The sequence below is a fragment of the Anomaloglossus baeobatrachus genome, chromosome 2 (assembly GCF_048569485.1).
Source record: "Anomaloglossus baeobatrachus isolate aAnoBae1 chromosome 2, aAnoBae1.hap1, whole genome shotgun sequence".
In the NCBI taxonomy this organism is placed as follows: domain Eukaryota; kingdom Metazoa; phylum Chordata; class Amphibia; order Anura; family Aromobatidae; genus Anomaloglossus; species Anomaloglossus baeobatrachus.
Window position 1 is genome coordinate 654,699,791 of NC_134354.1, and position 15,726 is coordinate 654,715,516.

Below are 15,726 nucleotides of genomic sequence, written 5' to 3' on the forward strand. Positions count from 1 at the left end.
AAATCATGGCTGAACATTATATAATTTTGTGAAGCACCTGGAAGTTGAAGGTGCTCACCAAACATCTATTAATTCCTTGAGGGGTCTAGTTTCCTAAATAGCGTCACTTACTTGTTGGGGAGCTCCACTGTTTAGGCACCTCAGGGGCTCACCAAACGCGATATAGCATCAGCTAGTGATTACAGCTAATTTAAAAAATTCAAGTGAAGCTCTTTCCCTTCAGAGCCCTACCGTGTTCCCAAACAGTACTTTTCCACCACATGTAAGGTATCGGTGTACTCAGGAGCAATTGCACAACAAATTGTATGGTACATTTTTTTTCTTGTTACCTTTGTGAAAAAAAGCTATCTGGTTAAAGTAACAATTTTTTGGTAAAAGTTTATTTTTTTATTTTCACGGCTCAATTTAATAAAATTCTGTGAAGAACCTGTAGGTTCAAAATGCTCACCAAACATCTAAAAAATTTCTTGAGGGGTCTAGTTTCGAAAATGGGGTTATTTGTGGAGGAGCTCTACTATTTAGGCACATCAGGGGCTCTCCAAACGCGACATGGCATCCGCTATCTATTCTAGACAATTTTGGATTCAGTTGATTTCCATCACATATGAGGTATCAGCATACTCAGGAGAAATTACGCAATACATTGTATAGTGATTTTTTTACTGTTACCCTTGTGGAAAATAAAGCCATCTGGTTGAAATAACAATATATGGTAAAAAAATAAAAATTTGTTTTCATGGCTCAACATTAGAAAATTTGTGAAACACCTGTAGGTTCAAGGTGTTCACCAAAAATCTAGATAAATTCCTTCAGGGGTATAGTTTCCAAAATATTGTCACTTGTGGGGAAGCTCCACTGCTTTGGTACGTCAGAGGCTCAATGAATGCAATTTGGCATCCACTAGTAACTCCAGCTAATTTTGTGTTTAAAAATTCAACTGGCGCTCCTTCCATTCCGAGCCCTGCCCTGCACCCAAACAGTAGATTTCCACCACATATGAGGTATGAGCATATGAGAAATTGCACAATAAATTGCATGGTGCATTTTATCCTGTTGAAAAAAAAAGATTTGGTGTTAAAACAATAGTTTGTGAGAAAAAGTAAAATTTTCATGTTTTCATTGCATTAGTTCCTGTGAAGCACCTAAAGTGTTCATAAACTTCTGGGATGTGGTTTTGAGTACTGTTTTTAGAATTGTATCACTTTTGGGTATTTTCTGTCACCTAGGCCTCTCAAAGTCACTTCAAATGTAATGTGGTCCTTAAAAAAAAAAAAAAAAAAAAATGGTTTTGTATATTTTCTTGGAAAAATGAGAAATTGCTGATAAACATTGAACCCTTCTACCTTTCTAACAAAATAAAATTGTTTTAAAAATTGCACTGATGTGAAGTAGACATGTGGATATTTTTATTTATTAACTATTTTGTGTGACATAACACTCTGGTTTAAGGGCACAAAAATTAAAAGTATTGTGAAACATGTAGTTACCAAAGCTAGAGACCCCAAGCAATGATCTTACTGTCAAGATGATGGAGAGAAGACACACTATTTTCTTCTGATTGCAAGTTAGATGTTGCTTTGGGAAAAATCCATGAACACCATTATAATGTGTTCAAGGTTATGGGGTGATTGGAATGATAAGTGTTTGCAGAGGATACTATTGAGGAAAAAAATGTTCAAGTTGATAAGTATAACAATATTTCTCCTACTTTGCAGGGCTCTGGGGCTTGGTTAATAATGCGAGCTATGGCTTTGTTCTTGGTCCCAATGAATGGCAAAAAAAGGAAGATCTGCTGAAAGTCCTGAATGTGAATTTGATTGGTTTAGTTGATGTGACTGTACATCTACTGCCTCTTATCAGAAAAGCCCAAGGACGTATTGTTAACATATCTAGTGCTTATGGAAGACTGTCCGCTATTGGTGGTGGGTATCCCATATCTAAGTATGGTGTGCAGGCATTCTCTGATAGCTTAAGGTAAGTTTGTGTATGATTGTGAAAAATGTCTAATATTGGGAAAATTGGTGCAGGTAGATGCTATTAAAAATAGCTTTTACTATATATTTGTTCCTATCCTCCACGCTGTTGATTTAAGTTCTTGTCTATATATGAGTGTGCAACAATGTGCAACATGCAATTTACTACAGGTTGAGTAACAATGCAACTATACTGAAATTTGCTTTACTAGCTCCAGTATGCAAAAGATATTGAACAAAAATGTAAATACAAAACTACTGTCTTTCCTCCCATTTTTAATTAGCTGAACTCAAAGACTCAAAGATCTAAGATTTTTTTCTATGTACACAAAATGCCTTTTTCTCGCAAATATTTTTCAAAACTTTGGCTAATAAAGGTAACATCCTCACATGGGACCTGTTTGCTTGTAGTCAGTGTGTGTGTGCATAAAAGTTGAGTGAGTTTCTGGGATCCAGACTGACTCTTGCATCTTTCATCCAGCCACTTATGTTTCTGGATTGTGAGTCATGGGGTAAGCAAAAGAATTGTCAATGAAAATATAGTTGAACTGTATAAAACAGGAAAGGGATACAAAAAGATATTCAAGTAATCGATAAAGCCAGACGGCAGTGTTCAAACTGTGATTAACAAATAACCTCTGTAAAAACTAAACCATGATTATTAGACCAACAAAGATTTCGGCCACAACTGCCAGGGAAATTGTTTTGGATGCAAAGAAAAACCCACAAATAACATCAGCTGAAATACAGGACTTACTGAAAACTAGTGGTGTGGCTGTTTCAAGATGCACAATAAGAAGGCACTTGAAGAAAAATGGGTTGCATGGTCGAGTGTCCAGAAGAAAGCCATTACTGTGCAAATGCCACAAAATGTATTCCCTACAATATGCTAAAGAGGACAGAGACAAGCCTCGAAACTTCTGGAACAAGGTAATTTGGCTACAGCCTTAAATTATACATTTGGAGAGGTGTCAACAAGGCCTATGATGAAAGGAACACTATTCCTACTGTAAAGCATGGAGCTGATGATGTGGGGATGTGTGAGCTACACAGGCACAAGAAACTTGGTCAACGTTGAAGGAAAGATGAATGCAGCGCGTTATCAGCAAATACTGGAGGCAAATTTGCACTCATCAGCCCGAATGTTGCGCATGGGTAGTTACTTGGACGTTCCAACATGAAAATTATCCAAAACACAATGCCAAGTCGACCTGTCATTGGCTACAGTAGAACAAAGTGAAGGCTCTTCAGTGGCCGTCTCAGTCTCCTGACCTCAATATCATTGAGCCACTCTGGGGAGAACTCAAGCTCGCAGTTCATGCAAGAAAGCCCAGGAATTTACAGGAACTGGAGGCTTTTTACCAAGAAGAATGGATAGCTTTACCATCTAAGAAAATAAATAGCCTCATTCACCACTACCACAAAAGACTTCAAGCTGTCATTGATATTAGAGGGGCAATACACAGTATTAAGAACTGGGTTATGTGAGCTCTTGATCAGGGTTATTTGGATGTTTTGGTTGTCATTATGATTTAAAAAGAGAAAACACAGTAGTTTGACAATAAATGGCTTCACCCAACCACTAACCATGAGTGGAAAAAAGATTGTTTCTCTGAAAAAAGGTCAAGAAAGAAAAAAATCTGCTGTGGTATGTAAATTTTTGAGCACACCTGTATGTAGCACTATATTTCTATATTGACATGTAACAGCAGATATGTCATATATTTGGTCCTCGCTGAGCAGCGATGCATAACGCTTGGCAGAAAACACAAGAAAAGGTAGGGAGTTCAGCAGTGGAGGAAAAAGAGAGAGGAAAATCCCATACAGCTGATAGGTATTTTGGGGGACCCCACTCAGTACTTAAATGACTGCTACAGAATAAAATTGTGACCTCTGTTTTTGAGGATTCCCACTAATTTAAATTTGACATCACTTTACTTAAATTCAAATCGACTCTTCTGCTATTTTGTTTGTTGCCTCATTTCAAAGTTTTTGTTACTTTTTTCCATTTACAGAAGGGAGCTACGTGAGTTTGGAGTAAAAGTCTCCATTATAGAACCAGGTGCTTACCAAACAACTATGGTGCTCTCAGTTGATGCTTATGTAAATAACTTATCGCGACTTTGGAAAAATCTTCCCCAAGAAATTAAAGACAGCTACGGCAAGCAATACTATGAGCAATGTAAGTTAATGTATGTTATTTCTATTGGTATGTGATACTGTTCCAACCACTGCCATTGCCATCTGAATTTCATATTCTTGTAACTCTTTGTTCTTGGTTCACACCTGTCTATTTCTTCTGCATCTTAAGTGGTTCGTTTTCTAGCTGTGAAGTAGTCCAAATGTTTCTCTTAGTTTCTTCTTACTAATTCACCCCTGGTGTGTTTCTCAGAGCTCTCTTCCTCTATCCCCCTCCCTTCTGCTCACACCTGAGTCATTTTCTGGGCCTCTAGAGTTGTATAAATTTGTTGGCACAGGTCTGTTCTGACCATGGTCTGTGTGATTTCATAAGTGGGATTTTCTAAGTGGGCAATCAGAAATATTCCAGAAATGTCCCAGAAGTGACCAGAAGGTGAGCATTACCTCCTTAACTGTTTCTCACTTGCATTTTGTCCCCTACACTTTTTCATATTCCCATAAGTAAACCTTTAACTCACCATGTTCACCTATGCCCTCACAGTTTTTGTTCCACTCCTCCTCACTCTCCTTCGCTATCCCCCAACGCCAGCACTCGCCAAACAAATATTCATCTCCCCTTCCCTTTTACCTCCCCACCTGTCATCTGCTGACCTGCTCCTAAATCTCAGGTCTCTCTTAATAACACGCAGATCATGCCGTCCACTCTCCTTCTCCCACCTGCTCTCTCTTTCTCTACTTCTCCTCACTGCTGGTGACATATCTCCCAATCCTGGACCTCCCCAGATGGGACACTCCTCTCTACCACCCCCCTATCGCTCCACCCTTACTAGTAACTACCGCAACCTCTCCAATATAAAACCCATCCCCCTCTCACCCACTCCACCGCCCACTCTCTCTGGAGCGCTGTGGAATGCCCGTTCGGTCTGTAACAAACTGCACATCATTCACGACCTCTTTACCTCTAGCAATCTATCCTTTCTGGGCATCACTGAAACATGGCTGACACCATCCAACACTGCCTCCCCTGCTGCGCTGTGCTACGGTGGCCTTCACTTCTCCCATACTCCTCGCCCTGGCAATAGACAAGGTGGAGGAGTGGGCCTCCTTCTTTCTAACAACTGCAGCTTTAATCCAATCCCACCCTTACCCTCCCTTGTCCTGCCTTCCTTTGAAGTGCACTCTGTCCGCATCTATTCTCCTTCCAACCTCCAAGTGGCCATCATATACAGACCCCCAGGCCCTACCACTTCCTTTATCGACCAGTTCTCTGCCTGGCTTCTACACTTTCTCTCTGCTGACATTCCCACTATCATCATGGGTGACTTCAACATCCCCACTGACACCCGCCAGTCAGCAGCCTCCAAACTACTCTCCCTTGCTTCATCTTTTGGTCTATCTCAGTGGTCCACCTCTGCCACCCATAAAGATGGACACACATTAGACCTTATCTTCACCCGTCTCTGCTCTCTATCTAACCTCACTACCTCCCCTCTCCCCTTATCTGACCACCATCTATTGACCTTCTCTGCCCTGTCCTCCTCACCTGCCCCTCCTGTCCAGCACGTATCACACCCTCGCAGAAACCTCGCACACGTCAACATACACACCCTTTCTGACTCTATCCTACCACTGTCCTCCATATCTTCAGTGCACGACACAAACAGTGCCACCACTTTCTACAACGCCACTCTCACATCAGCTATTGATTCAGTTGCTCCTCTTGTGCATGGCAGAGTGAGACAAATCAATAGACAACCCTGGCATAACAGCCTCACTAAAAAACTGCGGCAAGTGTCTAGGGCTGCAGAGCGGCGCTGGAAGAAAACGCACTCCCAGGAAGACTTCACCACATTCAAAAATGCAATTCACACATTTCGCTTGGCCCTTACCTCGGCTAAACAGGAATACTTCAGAAACCTCATATCCTCTTTAACACACAACCCCAAACAGTTATTCAATACTTTTACCTCCCTCCTTCGCCCACCACTGCCCCCTCCAACCTCCCTCATTTCCGCAGAAGAATTTGCCACATATTTCAAAGAAAAGATCGACCAAACCAGACAAGTCTTTTCTGCTCAACCACCACAACCCCCTCATATAACAGACCACTGCTCCTCCCCCATAAACTTCCTCTCCACTATCACCGAAGAAGAGCTTGCACATCTTCTCTCAAAAGCGCACCTCACCACCTGCGCACGTGATCCCATCCCAACCCACCTCCTCCCCAACCTCACCACTATCCTAATTCCAGCCTTAACCCATCTCTTCAACCTATCTTTAACAACTGGTACCTTCCCTTCTGCCTTTAAACATGCAACAGTCACACCCATCCTAAAGAAACCTTCCCTCGACCCAACCTCTGCTGCCAGCTATCGCCCCATATCGCTACTCCCATTCGCCTCAAAACTCCTGGAACAGCACGTCCATGCTGAACTTTCCTCCCACCTCTCCTCTAACTCTCACTTTGACACCCTACAGTCCGGCTTCCGTCCACATCATTCCACTGAAACTGCCCTGACTAAAATCACAAATGACTTACTTACTGCCAAAGCTAACAACCACTTCTCTATACTCCTACTTCTAGACCTATCCTCAGCTTTTGACACTGTTGACCACTCCCTCCTACTACAGATCCTCTCTTCCCTTGGTGTCAGAGACCTCGCCCTCTCTTGGATCTCTTCATACCTCTCCAACCGCACTTTTAGTGTCTCCCACTCCCACACAACCTCTTCATCCCGTCCTCTCTCTGTTGGTGTCCCTCAAGGCTCTGTCCTGGGACCATTACTTTTTTCTATCTATACATTTGGCCTGGGACAACTCATAAAGTCCCATGGCTTCCAGTACCACCTATATGCCGATGACACTCAGATCTACCTCTCTGGTCCAGATGTCACTTCTCTGCTGTCCAGAATCCCAGAGTGCCTATCGGCTATATCTTCCTTCTTCTCCTCTCGCTTCCTAAAGCTCAATGTGGCCAAAACTGAGCTGATCATCTTTCCTCCATCTCACCTACACTCTCTACCTGATCTATCTATTACAATAAATAACATCACGCTCTCCCCAGCACCCAAAGTTCGGTGCCTCGGAGTGATCTTTGACTCTGCCTTGTCCTTCATACCACACATTCAATCCCTCACCACCTCCTGTCGTCTTCAACTCAAAAATATTTCCAGAATCCGTCCCTTCATCAATTCTCAATCTACAAAAATGCTAGTGCATGCTCTCATAATCTCCCGCCTCGACTACTGCAACATCCTCCTATGTGGTCTCCCTGCTAACACGCTCGCCCCTCTCCAGTCCATCCTTAATGCTGCTGCCCGACTGATCCACCTCTCGCCTCACTACCACCCCGCTTCTCCTCTCTGCATGTCCCTTCACTGGCTCCCAATCTTCCATCGTATCCAATTCAAACTACTATTACTGACTTACAAAGCCATCCACAAATTGTCTCCTCCATATATCTCTGAACTAATCTCTCGCTACACTCCAAAACGTAATCTCCGGTCCTCCCAAGATCTCCTTCTATCCTCCTCTCTCATTCGCTCCTCATGCAACCGTCTCCAAGACTTCTCCCGAACATCCCCAGTCTTCTGGAACTCGCTGCCTCAACACGTCAGACTATCTGCTACACTTGCAAACTTCAAACGGAACCTAAAGACTCATCTGTTCAGAAATGCCTATAACCTTGAATGACCTCACTGCCCCACCACCGTGCGGAGCTGCCGCCCCACCACCGTGCGGAGCTGCCGCCCCACCACCGTGCGGAGCTGCCGCCCCACCACCGTGCGGAGCTGCCGCCCCACCACCGTGCGGAGCTGCCGCCCCACCTACACCCCACCTACTGTCTCCTCCCCATAATCCTATAGAATGTAAGCCCGCAAGGGCAGGGCCCTCTTCCCTCTGTACTAGTCTGTCTACTGTAACTTGTATATGTATTTTGTATGTAACCCCCTTCTCATGTACAGCACCATGGAATCAATGGTGCTCTATAAATAAATAATAATAATAATAATAATAATAATGTGTACAGATCTCAGTGTGTCAGAAATCCTGCATTGCAGCTCGGATGAATGTACAACCCAGAATATAGATATCAATAACACCAGGTCTCCCTGCAATTTGTATTTTTCCAAAAAGTAATAAAATAAATAGGGATGATAGAATACCCTAATAATCGCTTCGCCGAATATCAGGCGAATACGTCACCACTATTCGACTACTCGCCGCCCAATGTAAGTCTATGGGGAACCAGAATAATTTCAAGTTGGACATAATGGCGAGCTGTGGTGACTGAGGAAAAGGCAGAAACAGTCTGGGCACAGTCAGTCTTTCTCTCTCTCTCTCGCTGGCTGGAAAATGAGCGCAAGGAAGTAAGAAATTAAACTGAAAGTATCAGAGCGGATGTAGTTTTATTCGTCGGATACCGAAGGGTGCGAATAGCTTGATATCCGTCGGATACCAAATAGTGGCGAATACATTCACTCATCCCTAGTAATAAAACATAATGGGCTGGGCTCATGAGGGTCTGTTAGAAGTTGTGACACACTTAGTCATACTTCATGAAAACCATAGCACTGAGTGCAGCACTGTATTTCTCATCAAACCAATAGACAGATTGGTAGAACTGGTTATAAATCAATGTATTTTATTGATAACATTGGTATCATGTGATGGATTCGGCAGTACATTGTTGACACCTCAATACAGTATGAACAGAGACATAGTCTTCTTGTCTGGCTATCTTCACAGTCAGGAAAAACCCTCTATGCTCCACTGTGCTTTTAAATAATCTTTACTCTTATGGCAGCTGAATTGCACTTTGTTGGGGGTATATTCTTTATGCACAGGTGGTAATTACTTTGTCTTTTCTTTGAAATGTTGGCTATTTCTTGAAGTAGACTATATTCACTGCAGTGAAGGTGGAATCTTTCTTTACATTTCTATTTGATCTTAATTAGTCTTGGGGGATGAACACTATTTAGCAAATGTTTTTCATCCCCACTGGCTATCTATGAATTTTGCAGATGTCTTCCTTCTGCATGCAACTTGTCTGCAAATCCTTTTGAGATATAATAAAACAAATACAAATGAACACATTACAGAGATTAAACAATGCATATAACAGACACAGTGCATTGAAAAGTACTCAGACTCCATGAACTTTTTCACTTTTTTTCAAGTTATACCCACAAACTTTAATGTTTTTATTAGGATTGTATGTGCTATACCAATGCAAAGTAGCAAATATTTGAAAGGGTAAAGGAAATGATACAAGGGGTTCTAAATATTTAAAAAAAAATAAAATTGTGACGTTCATTTGTATTCAGCCCCCTTTTGCCTGATATCCCTAAATAAAATCCTAAGCAGCTAATTGCATCCAGAATTCACATAATTAGTAAATTGAGTTCACCTGTGTGTGATACATTCTCAGTATAACTACAGCTGTTCTGTTAAGGCCTCATAGGTTTGTCTGAGAAGATTAGAGATCACACAGCAAAATGAAAACCAAGGAACGCAACAGATAGGTTATGGATAAAGTTGTGAAAAAGCGTAAAGCAGAGTTAGGTAAAAAAAAAAATAGCCCAATCTCTAAACATCTTGCAGAGCACTGTTGAATCCATAATTCAAAATGGCAGGAGTATGGAACAACTACAAATCTACCAAGACATGGCCGTCCACCTAAACTGACATTCCAAGCAAGGAGAGCACTAATTAGAGAAGCAGCCAAAAGGCCCATGGACATTCTGAAGGAGCTGCAGAAATCCACAGCTCAAGTGGGAGAATCTGTCCACAGGACAACTATTAGCCATATACTTCTTAAATCTGGACTTTATGGAAGAGTAGCAAGAAGAAAATAATTTTTAAAAGCAAGTCATATTAAATTTTCATTTTGCATAAAATCATCTAGATGACACAGCTAGCATATGGAAGAAGGTGCTTTGGTCAGATGAGACTATAGTAGAGTATAGTATACTAGAGTGCTGAATATATAACACTATATCTGACAGAAAACTAACATTGCACCTCACCCAGAAAACCCCAACCCCACCATCAAACATGGTGGTGGCAGCGTCCTCTGTGGGGAGGTTTTCTTAAGCAGGGACATGGACACTGGTAAGAGTTGATGGAATGTGAATGCAGGCAAATACAGGGCAATCCTGAAGAAAAAACATGTTAGAAGCTGCAAGAAACATTAAACTGAGACACAGGTTCATCTTACAGCAGGGCGAGCCTAAAGATACTATCAGAGCTACAATGAATGTTTTAGCATAGCCCAGTCAAAGTTCAGACCTAAATTCCATTGAGAATCTGTGGTAAAACTTGAAAATTGCTGGTCACAGAAGCTCTCCATCCAATCTCACTGAGCTAAAACTAGATTGCAAAGAAATATTGGTAAAAAATTCTGCCTTAGATGTGCAAAAATGATAGAGACAGACCCCAAAAACCTGCAGCAGTAATTGCAGCAAAAGGTGATCCTACAAAGTATTAGGTGTCTGAAAAATGCATATCACAATTTTCAGAATTATATTTTTAAAATATTTAGGAAGCTACAGTACAGACCAAAAGTTTGGACACACCTTTCATTCAAAGAGTTAATTCTTTATTTTCAGGACTCTAAAAATTGTAGATTCACATTGAAGACATCAAAACTATGAATGAAAGCATGTAGATTTAAATACTTAAAAAAGTGTGAAACACTGAAAATATGTCTCATTTCTAGATTCTTCACAGTAGCTACCTTTTGCTTTAATTACTGCTTTGCACACTCTTGGCATTCTCTTGATGAGCTTCAAGAGGTAGTCACTGGAAATGGTTTTCCAACAGTCTTGAAGGAGTTCCCAGAGATGCTTAGCACTTGTTGGCCCTTTTGCGTGCACTCTGCGGTCCAGCTCACCCCAAACCATCTCGATTGGGTTCAGGTCTGGTGACTGTGGAGGCCAGGTCATCTGACGTAGCATCCCATCACTCTCCTTCTTACTCAAATAGCCCTTACACAGCCTGGAGGTGTGTTTTGGGTCATTGTCCTGTTGAAAAATAAATCATGGTCCAACTAAACGCAAACCGGATGGAATAGCATGCCACTGCAAGATGCTGTGGTAGCCATGCTGGTTCAGTATGTCTTCAATTTTGAATAAATCCCCAACAGTGTCACCAGCAAAGCACCCCCACACCGTCACTGCTGCTCCTCCATGCTTCACGGTGGGAACCTGGCATATAGAGTCCATCCGTTCACCTTTTCTACAAAGACACGGTGGTTGGATCCAAAGATCTCAAATTTGGACTCATCAGGCCAAAGCACAGATTTCAACTGGTCTAATGTCCATTCCTTGTGTTCTTTAGCCCAAACAAGTCTCTTCTGCTTGTTGCCTGTGTTTAGCAGTGGTTTCCTAGCAGCTATTTTACCATGAAGGCCTGCTGCACAAAGTCTCCTCTTAATAGTTGTTCTAGAGATGAGAAGGTGTGTCCAAACTTTTGGTCTGTACTGTATGTACCAATTCCTTTACACTTCACAAATACTTGTTACTTTGTGTTGGTACATCACATAAAGTCCCAATAAAATGTATTTAAGATTTTTGGGAATAATGTGCAAAAAAAGTGGAAAAATTAATTAGTATGAATACTGTTTCAAAACATTGCGTTAACCAAGTATTAGCAAAAATCTGGACATTTCAACAGGTTGCAAAGGAGGTTCACACAGCAACAGTTTATTATATTGTAAGATGTTGGCATACCCATTTTCACCCCCCATTGTATTCACGCTTACAAGCACAAAAACTCCCAGAGAAAACTACATGGTGGGTCTCAGGCAGTTGGGGCCATCTCTACATTGACTTTTGTAGATAACACAGCTGGCAAGATTTAGCAAAAAAAAGACCTAGAGGACCTACCTGTATCAGGTAGAAGTAGTTTCCAGAACTGGGCACTACATCTTCAAAAAAATGTATAGGATAAGAGTTGCCATTACATTTTTTGTTGAAGATAAGTGATGTTTAGAAACATTTTCACAAGCTCTTTTTTAATTTGGAAATTTTGTTTATGCAAAACATTAAAAAAAATAGAGAAAAACCATCTAATATACACCCTATCATTTAAAATTAAAAGTGTTGTCCAAAACTAAACAACTATTATCCATAGACTAAACCAGAAATAAACTACCGTATATTACTTGGCAGCGGACAGCAAACAGTGTACAGGGCTATGATCTCTCGCTTCATACACTAAAAACATATTGCAGTTGTCAAAGCAAATATTAGCTGGTCAGTGAGGGTGCCAGGTGATGGGCCACCACTGATCTGATTTTGATGTGTAATTCTGAGGATAGGCCATCAATACTTTAATGGTAGACAACCCCTTTAAAGGTACAAAAGGATGTTGCACTTACAGTTTTAAATAAGTTTAAGGTTGCATAAGGCTTATACAAAAATTCATGCACTGATTGTATGAACTGATTGAAGTATAACAGAAATATCAATCAAATAATGTTTTCATTCATTTATCTACAGATGGAAATATTCTAAAGTCTTTTATAGGAATAGCAAGTCCAAAGATTTATGAGGTTACAAATTGTATGGAACATGCTTTGACCGCTGTGCACCCTTGGACAAGATAATCTGTTGGCTTGTCCACCAAGCTCTACTACATCCCGTTATCATACCTCCCTACAGCGATATCTGACTATTTGCTGTGTCGCTTTGCACCCAAAGCAGCCAACAATTAAAGATCGAGCAAAGCATAACCACATGTGACGGATTAAAAATAAAATTGTAATTCCAGTGATTATCACTAATTGGTATTTCATGATACATACTGTATCTAATAAAGTGTAATATTCAATTTTCATTGAGACTTTGAGTGTTATTAGTAATGATCTAAATTTCACAAAATATTTACCACCAAGAAATAAATAGAAGCAATTTAAAAATATATATATTATATATTTAGTGTTGAAAAAGGTACCATGTGGTGATCCACAATGAGAAAATCCTTCTAGGTGTACAGCTTTATCAGTACTTCACACGGATTTAATAAAAATGCATATCAAAAAAACGTTATCCAAAAGGTTTAACAGACATGGTGGATGCATAAGATTTGATAATGTGAATAAATAACAATGATGTAGGAGAAAAATATACAAAAGTGCATAAAAGAATCAACATGACCAGTTGATGTTCTTACAGTGGTTTTATTGGAAATAAGTGCAGCTTCAGTGATACATTGAGTGTAAAGGTATATGGCTTTCACAGAAATTACACTACATAAAACAATACTTTTATTAACACTATTAAAACCAAAACTATTTAAGTAAAAGGTACAATTATCGCAAAATAGTTAAAGAAATTGATAATGCAAATATCAGTACCAAATCTCTGATGTAAAATGCACAGAGGAGGTGAAATGATAATTATCTTATTCATTCCCTACCAGAATGTGGAGGTTGGCCCCCTAATAATGGTATGTGGTGCCCCCACTTATTAATGGCTGACTGTTACGCTATGTATGGGGAAACATCAAGAGAACGGAGAAAAGGGAGGGGAGGGAAGAGAGAAACCCTGTGTCTATGAGAGTGGAGAAGGTGACTCCTGATAAAACCTTCTGAAGGCCCCTGCCGTCTCTAGATAGGTTCCACACCTATGCGCCAAGCAAGATACTTGGCTGACCCTGAACTAAGTGCTAGGAAATGAACAGGCAGGATGAGAGCTAATAAAACCCGCTAAGCAACACCCAGGTATAACAAACAGAGGAAAGCAAACAAACAAGATGACTTCGGTAGAGGATCAGCAACATACAACAACGTTTCTCCAGATGATTACACACCGACTGCTTGCAATCAGGACCAAATTGAAGCTTAATTCTATCACCAGCAACATAACAAGGGAAATGCAGGTATATAAAGACACAGAGGGTGTGGGATAATTATAAGTAGCTAAATGGAAAAGATCTCCACAGGTTCCTAAAGGTGAAAGAGTCAACCATAACAGAGAAGATACAAAAAGCTCCATTCCTACCACATAGGAAAGGATGGAATATCCAGGAGCATTTTATGCAGCCAAATGGAGTGACCTTCTGCAGCTGAACACCACAGGGTTGTATATCAACCGTGACACACCCGTGGCACTGACCCTAATTGACCCTGTTAAAAAAACGCGTGAGAATGGAGAGGATGGACACCAGTGTACAGATGAAAAATACTCACTACCACAAATCTGTGGTACATTCAAGAGATACAAGAAAATCCAATGAAAAAACCTAGGGTAAAAAAAACATCATATAAGGTGGAAACACTAGGTAAATAACTAGTAGTCATACTCTACTTAGTATCTTAATGTATACAAGTGGGTGAAAGAGTATTAAGGTGTTTAAAAAAAGGTGTTAGCTATAATTCCATCAGAGAAAGCAATAAACTACACCAGAGTCAGTCTAGACTGCCAGGTATGTTGGAAGGATTAGCAATACAATGATACAGTATGTCCCAAAACCGATTACATCCTTCACATTTATGTAAATATTTTATTATAACTTTTCATGGAACAACACTGAAGATATAACTAGAGATGGGTGAACACTAAAATGCCTGGGTGCTCAGTCCTCTAATCGAGCAGGTCAGATGCTCTGAAAGTGTTCAACTCAAGGAATGAATATAATGGAAGTCAATGATTGGGCAGTTTGGCTCTCCGCCCACATACAGCCAGCCATACACAGAGCATTCCATGGGAGGGAGGGCAGAGTTGGTTTTTTTTTTACACACTACATCTGAAAATGTTGCTTTAACCTCGGTGAGAGCCATTCAGAGACTCCAGATGGCCCTCACTGGGGTGCCTACACATCATACAGTAAAGCAAGCCTGTGCATTGTGGTCATTAATTTACGGATGAAACATCCAAGCACCCGCAATACTCGGGGAGCACCCCGATGCTCAATTGAGTAACAAGTAGTGCCAAGCACACTTGCTTATCACTAGATATGACACTTTAATACAATGTAAAGTAATCGGTGTACAGCTTGTATAACAGTGTAAATTTCGTGTGTTCTCTAAATTACAACACAAATTATAATACCATTAATATCTAAACTGCTGGCAACAAAAGTGAGTACACTCCTAAGTGAAAATAGCCAAATTGTACCTAATGTCAAGCCTGGTGATATGTCGTCGGGGTCACGGATTTCGTGACGCACATCCAGTATCGTTTGCGACGTCATTGCGTGTGACACCTACGAGGGAATCTGAACGATTGCAAATAGGATGAAAATCGTGGATCGTTGACACTTCGTTCATTTTTTAAAAAATTGTTAGTTTTGGGGAAGCAGCCGACGTATTGGTCCGTTTGACACCCTGCCAACATCGAACAACATTCAAACGACCGCCTGGGTCCAAAATATATATCGTTGATCGCTGATGCGTCGATTTTGAGATCATTACGTGTTACAGCAAATAAACGACCTATAAGCGATACCGGCAAATCGTAAATACGATCTGGGCGTGTCACGTCGCACATGCGATCGCACGATAAATGGACGCGTGTAAAGCGGCCTTAAGGTTTGGGACTTGATCCAGTGACCTTGTGCTGTGTGATCAGTTCACTTTCCCGCTGAGCCACAGCCTGGTCATTCATTG

The 15,726-nt window shown here is 40.9% G+C and overlaps 1 protein-coding gene across 1 annotated transcript in view; it reads left to right on the top strand.

The window, feature by feature from the left end:
• LOC142289946 (short-chain dehydrogenase/reductase family 9C member 7-like) overlaps nucleotides 1-12,900 on the top strand; it is a 31,726-nt gene extending 18,826 nt beyond the window's left edge. The window contains exons 2-4 of the mRNA XM_075333885.1: nucleotides 1,716-1,974; nucleotides 3,989-4,155; nucleotides 12,617-12,900. Coding sequence (XP_075190000.1) covers nucleotides 1,716-1,974; nucleotides 3,989-4,155; nucleotides 12,617-12,723 — 533 coding nt within the window. The 3' untranslated portion in view covers nucleotides 12,724-12,900. The remainder of the gene's footprint in view (nucleotides 1-1,715; nucleotides 1,975-3,988; nucleotides 4,156-12,616) is intronic.
• Nucleotides 12,901-15,726: the final 2,826 nt, after the last annotated feature.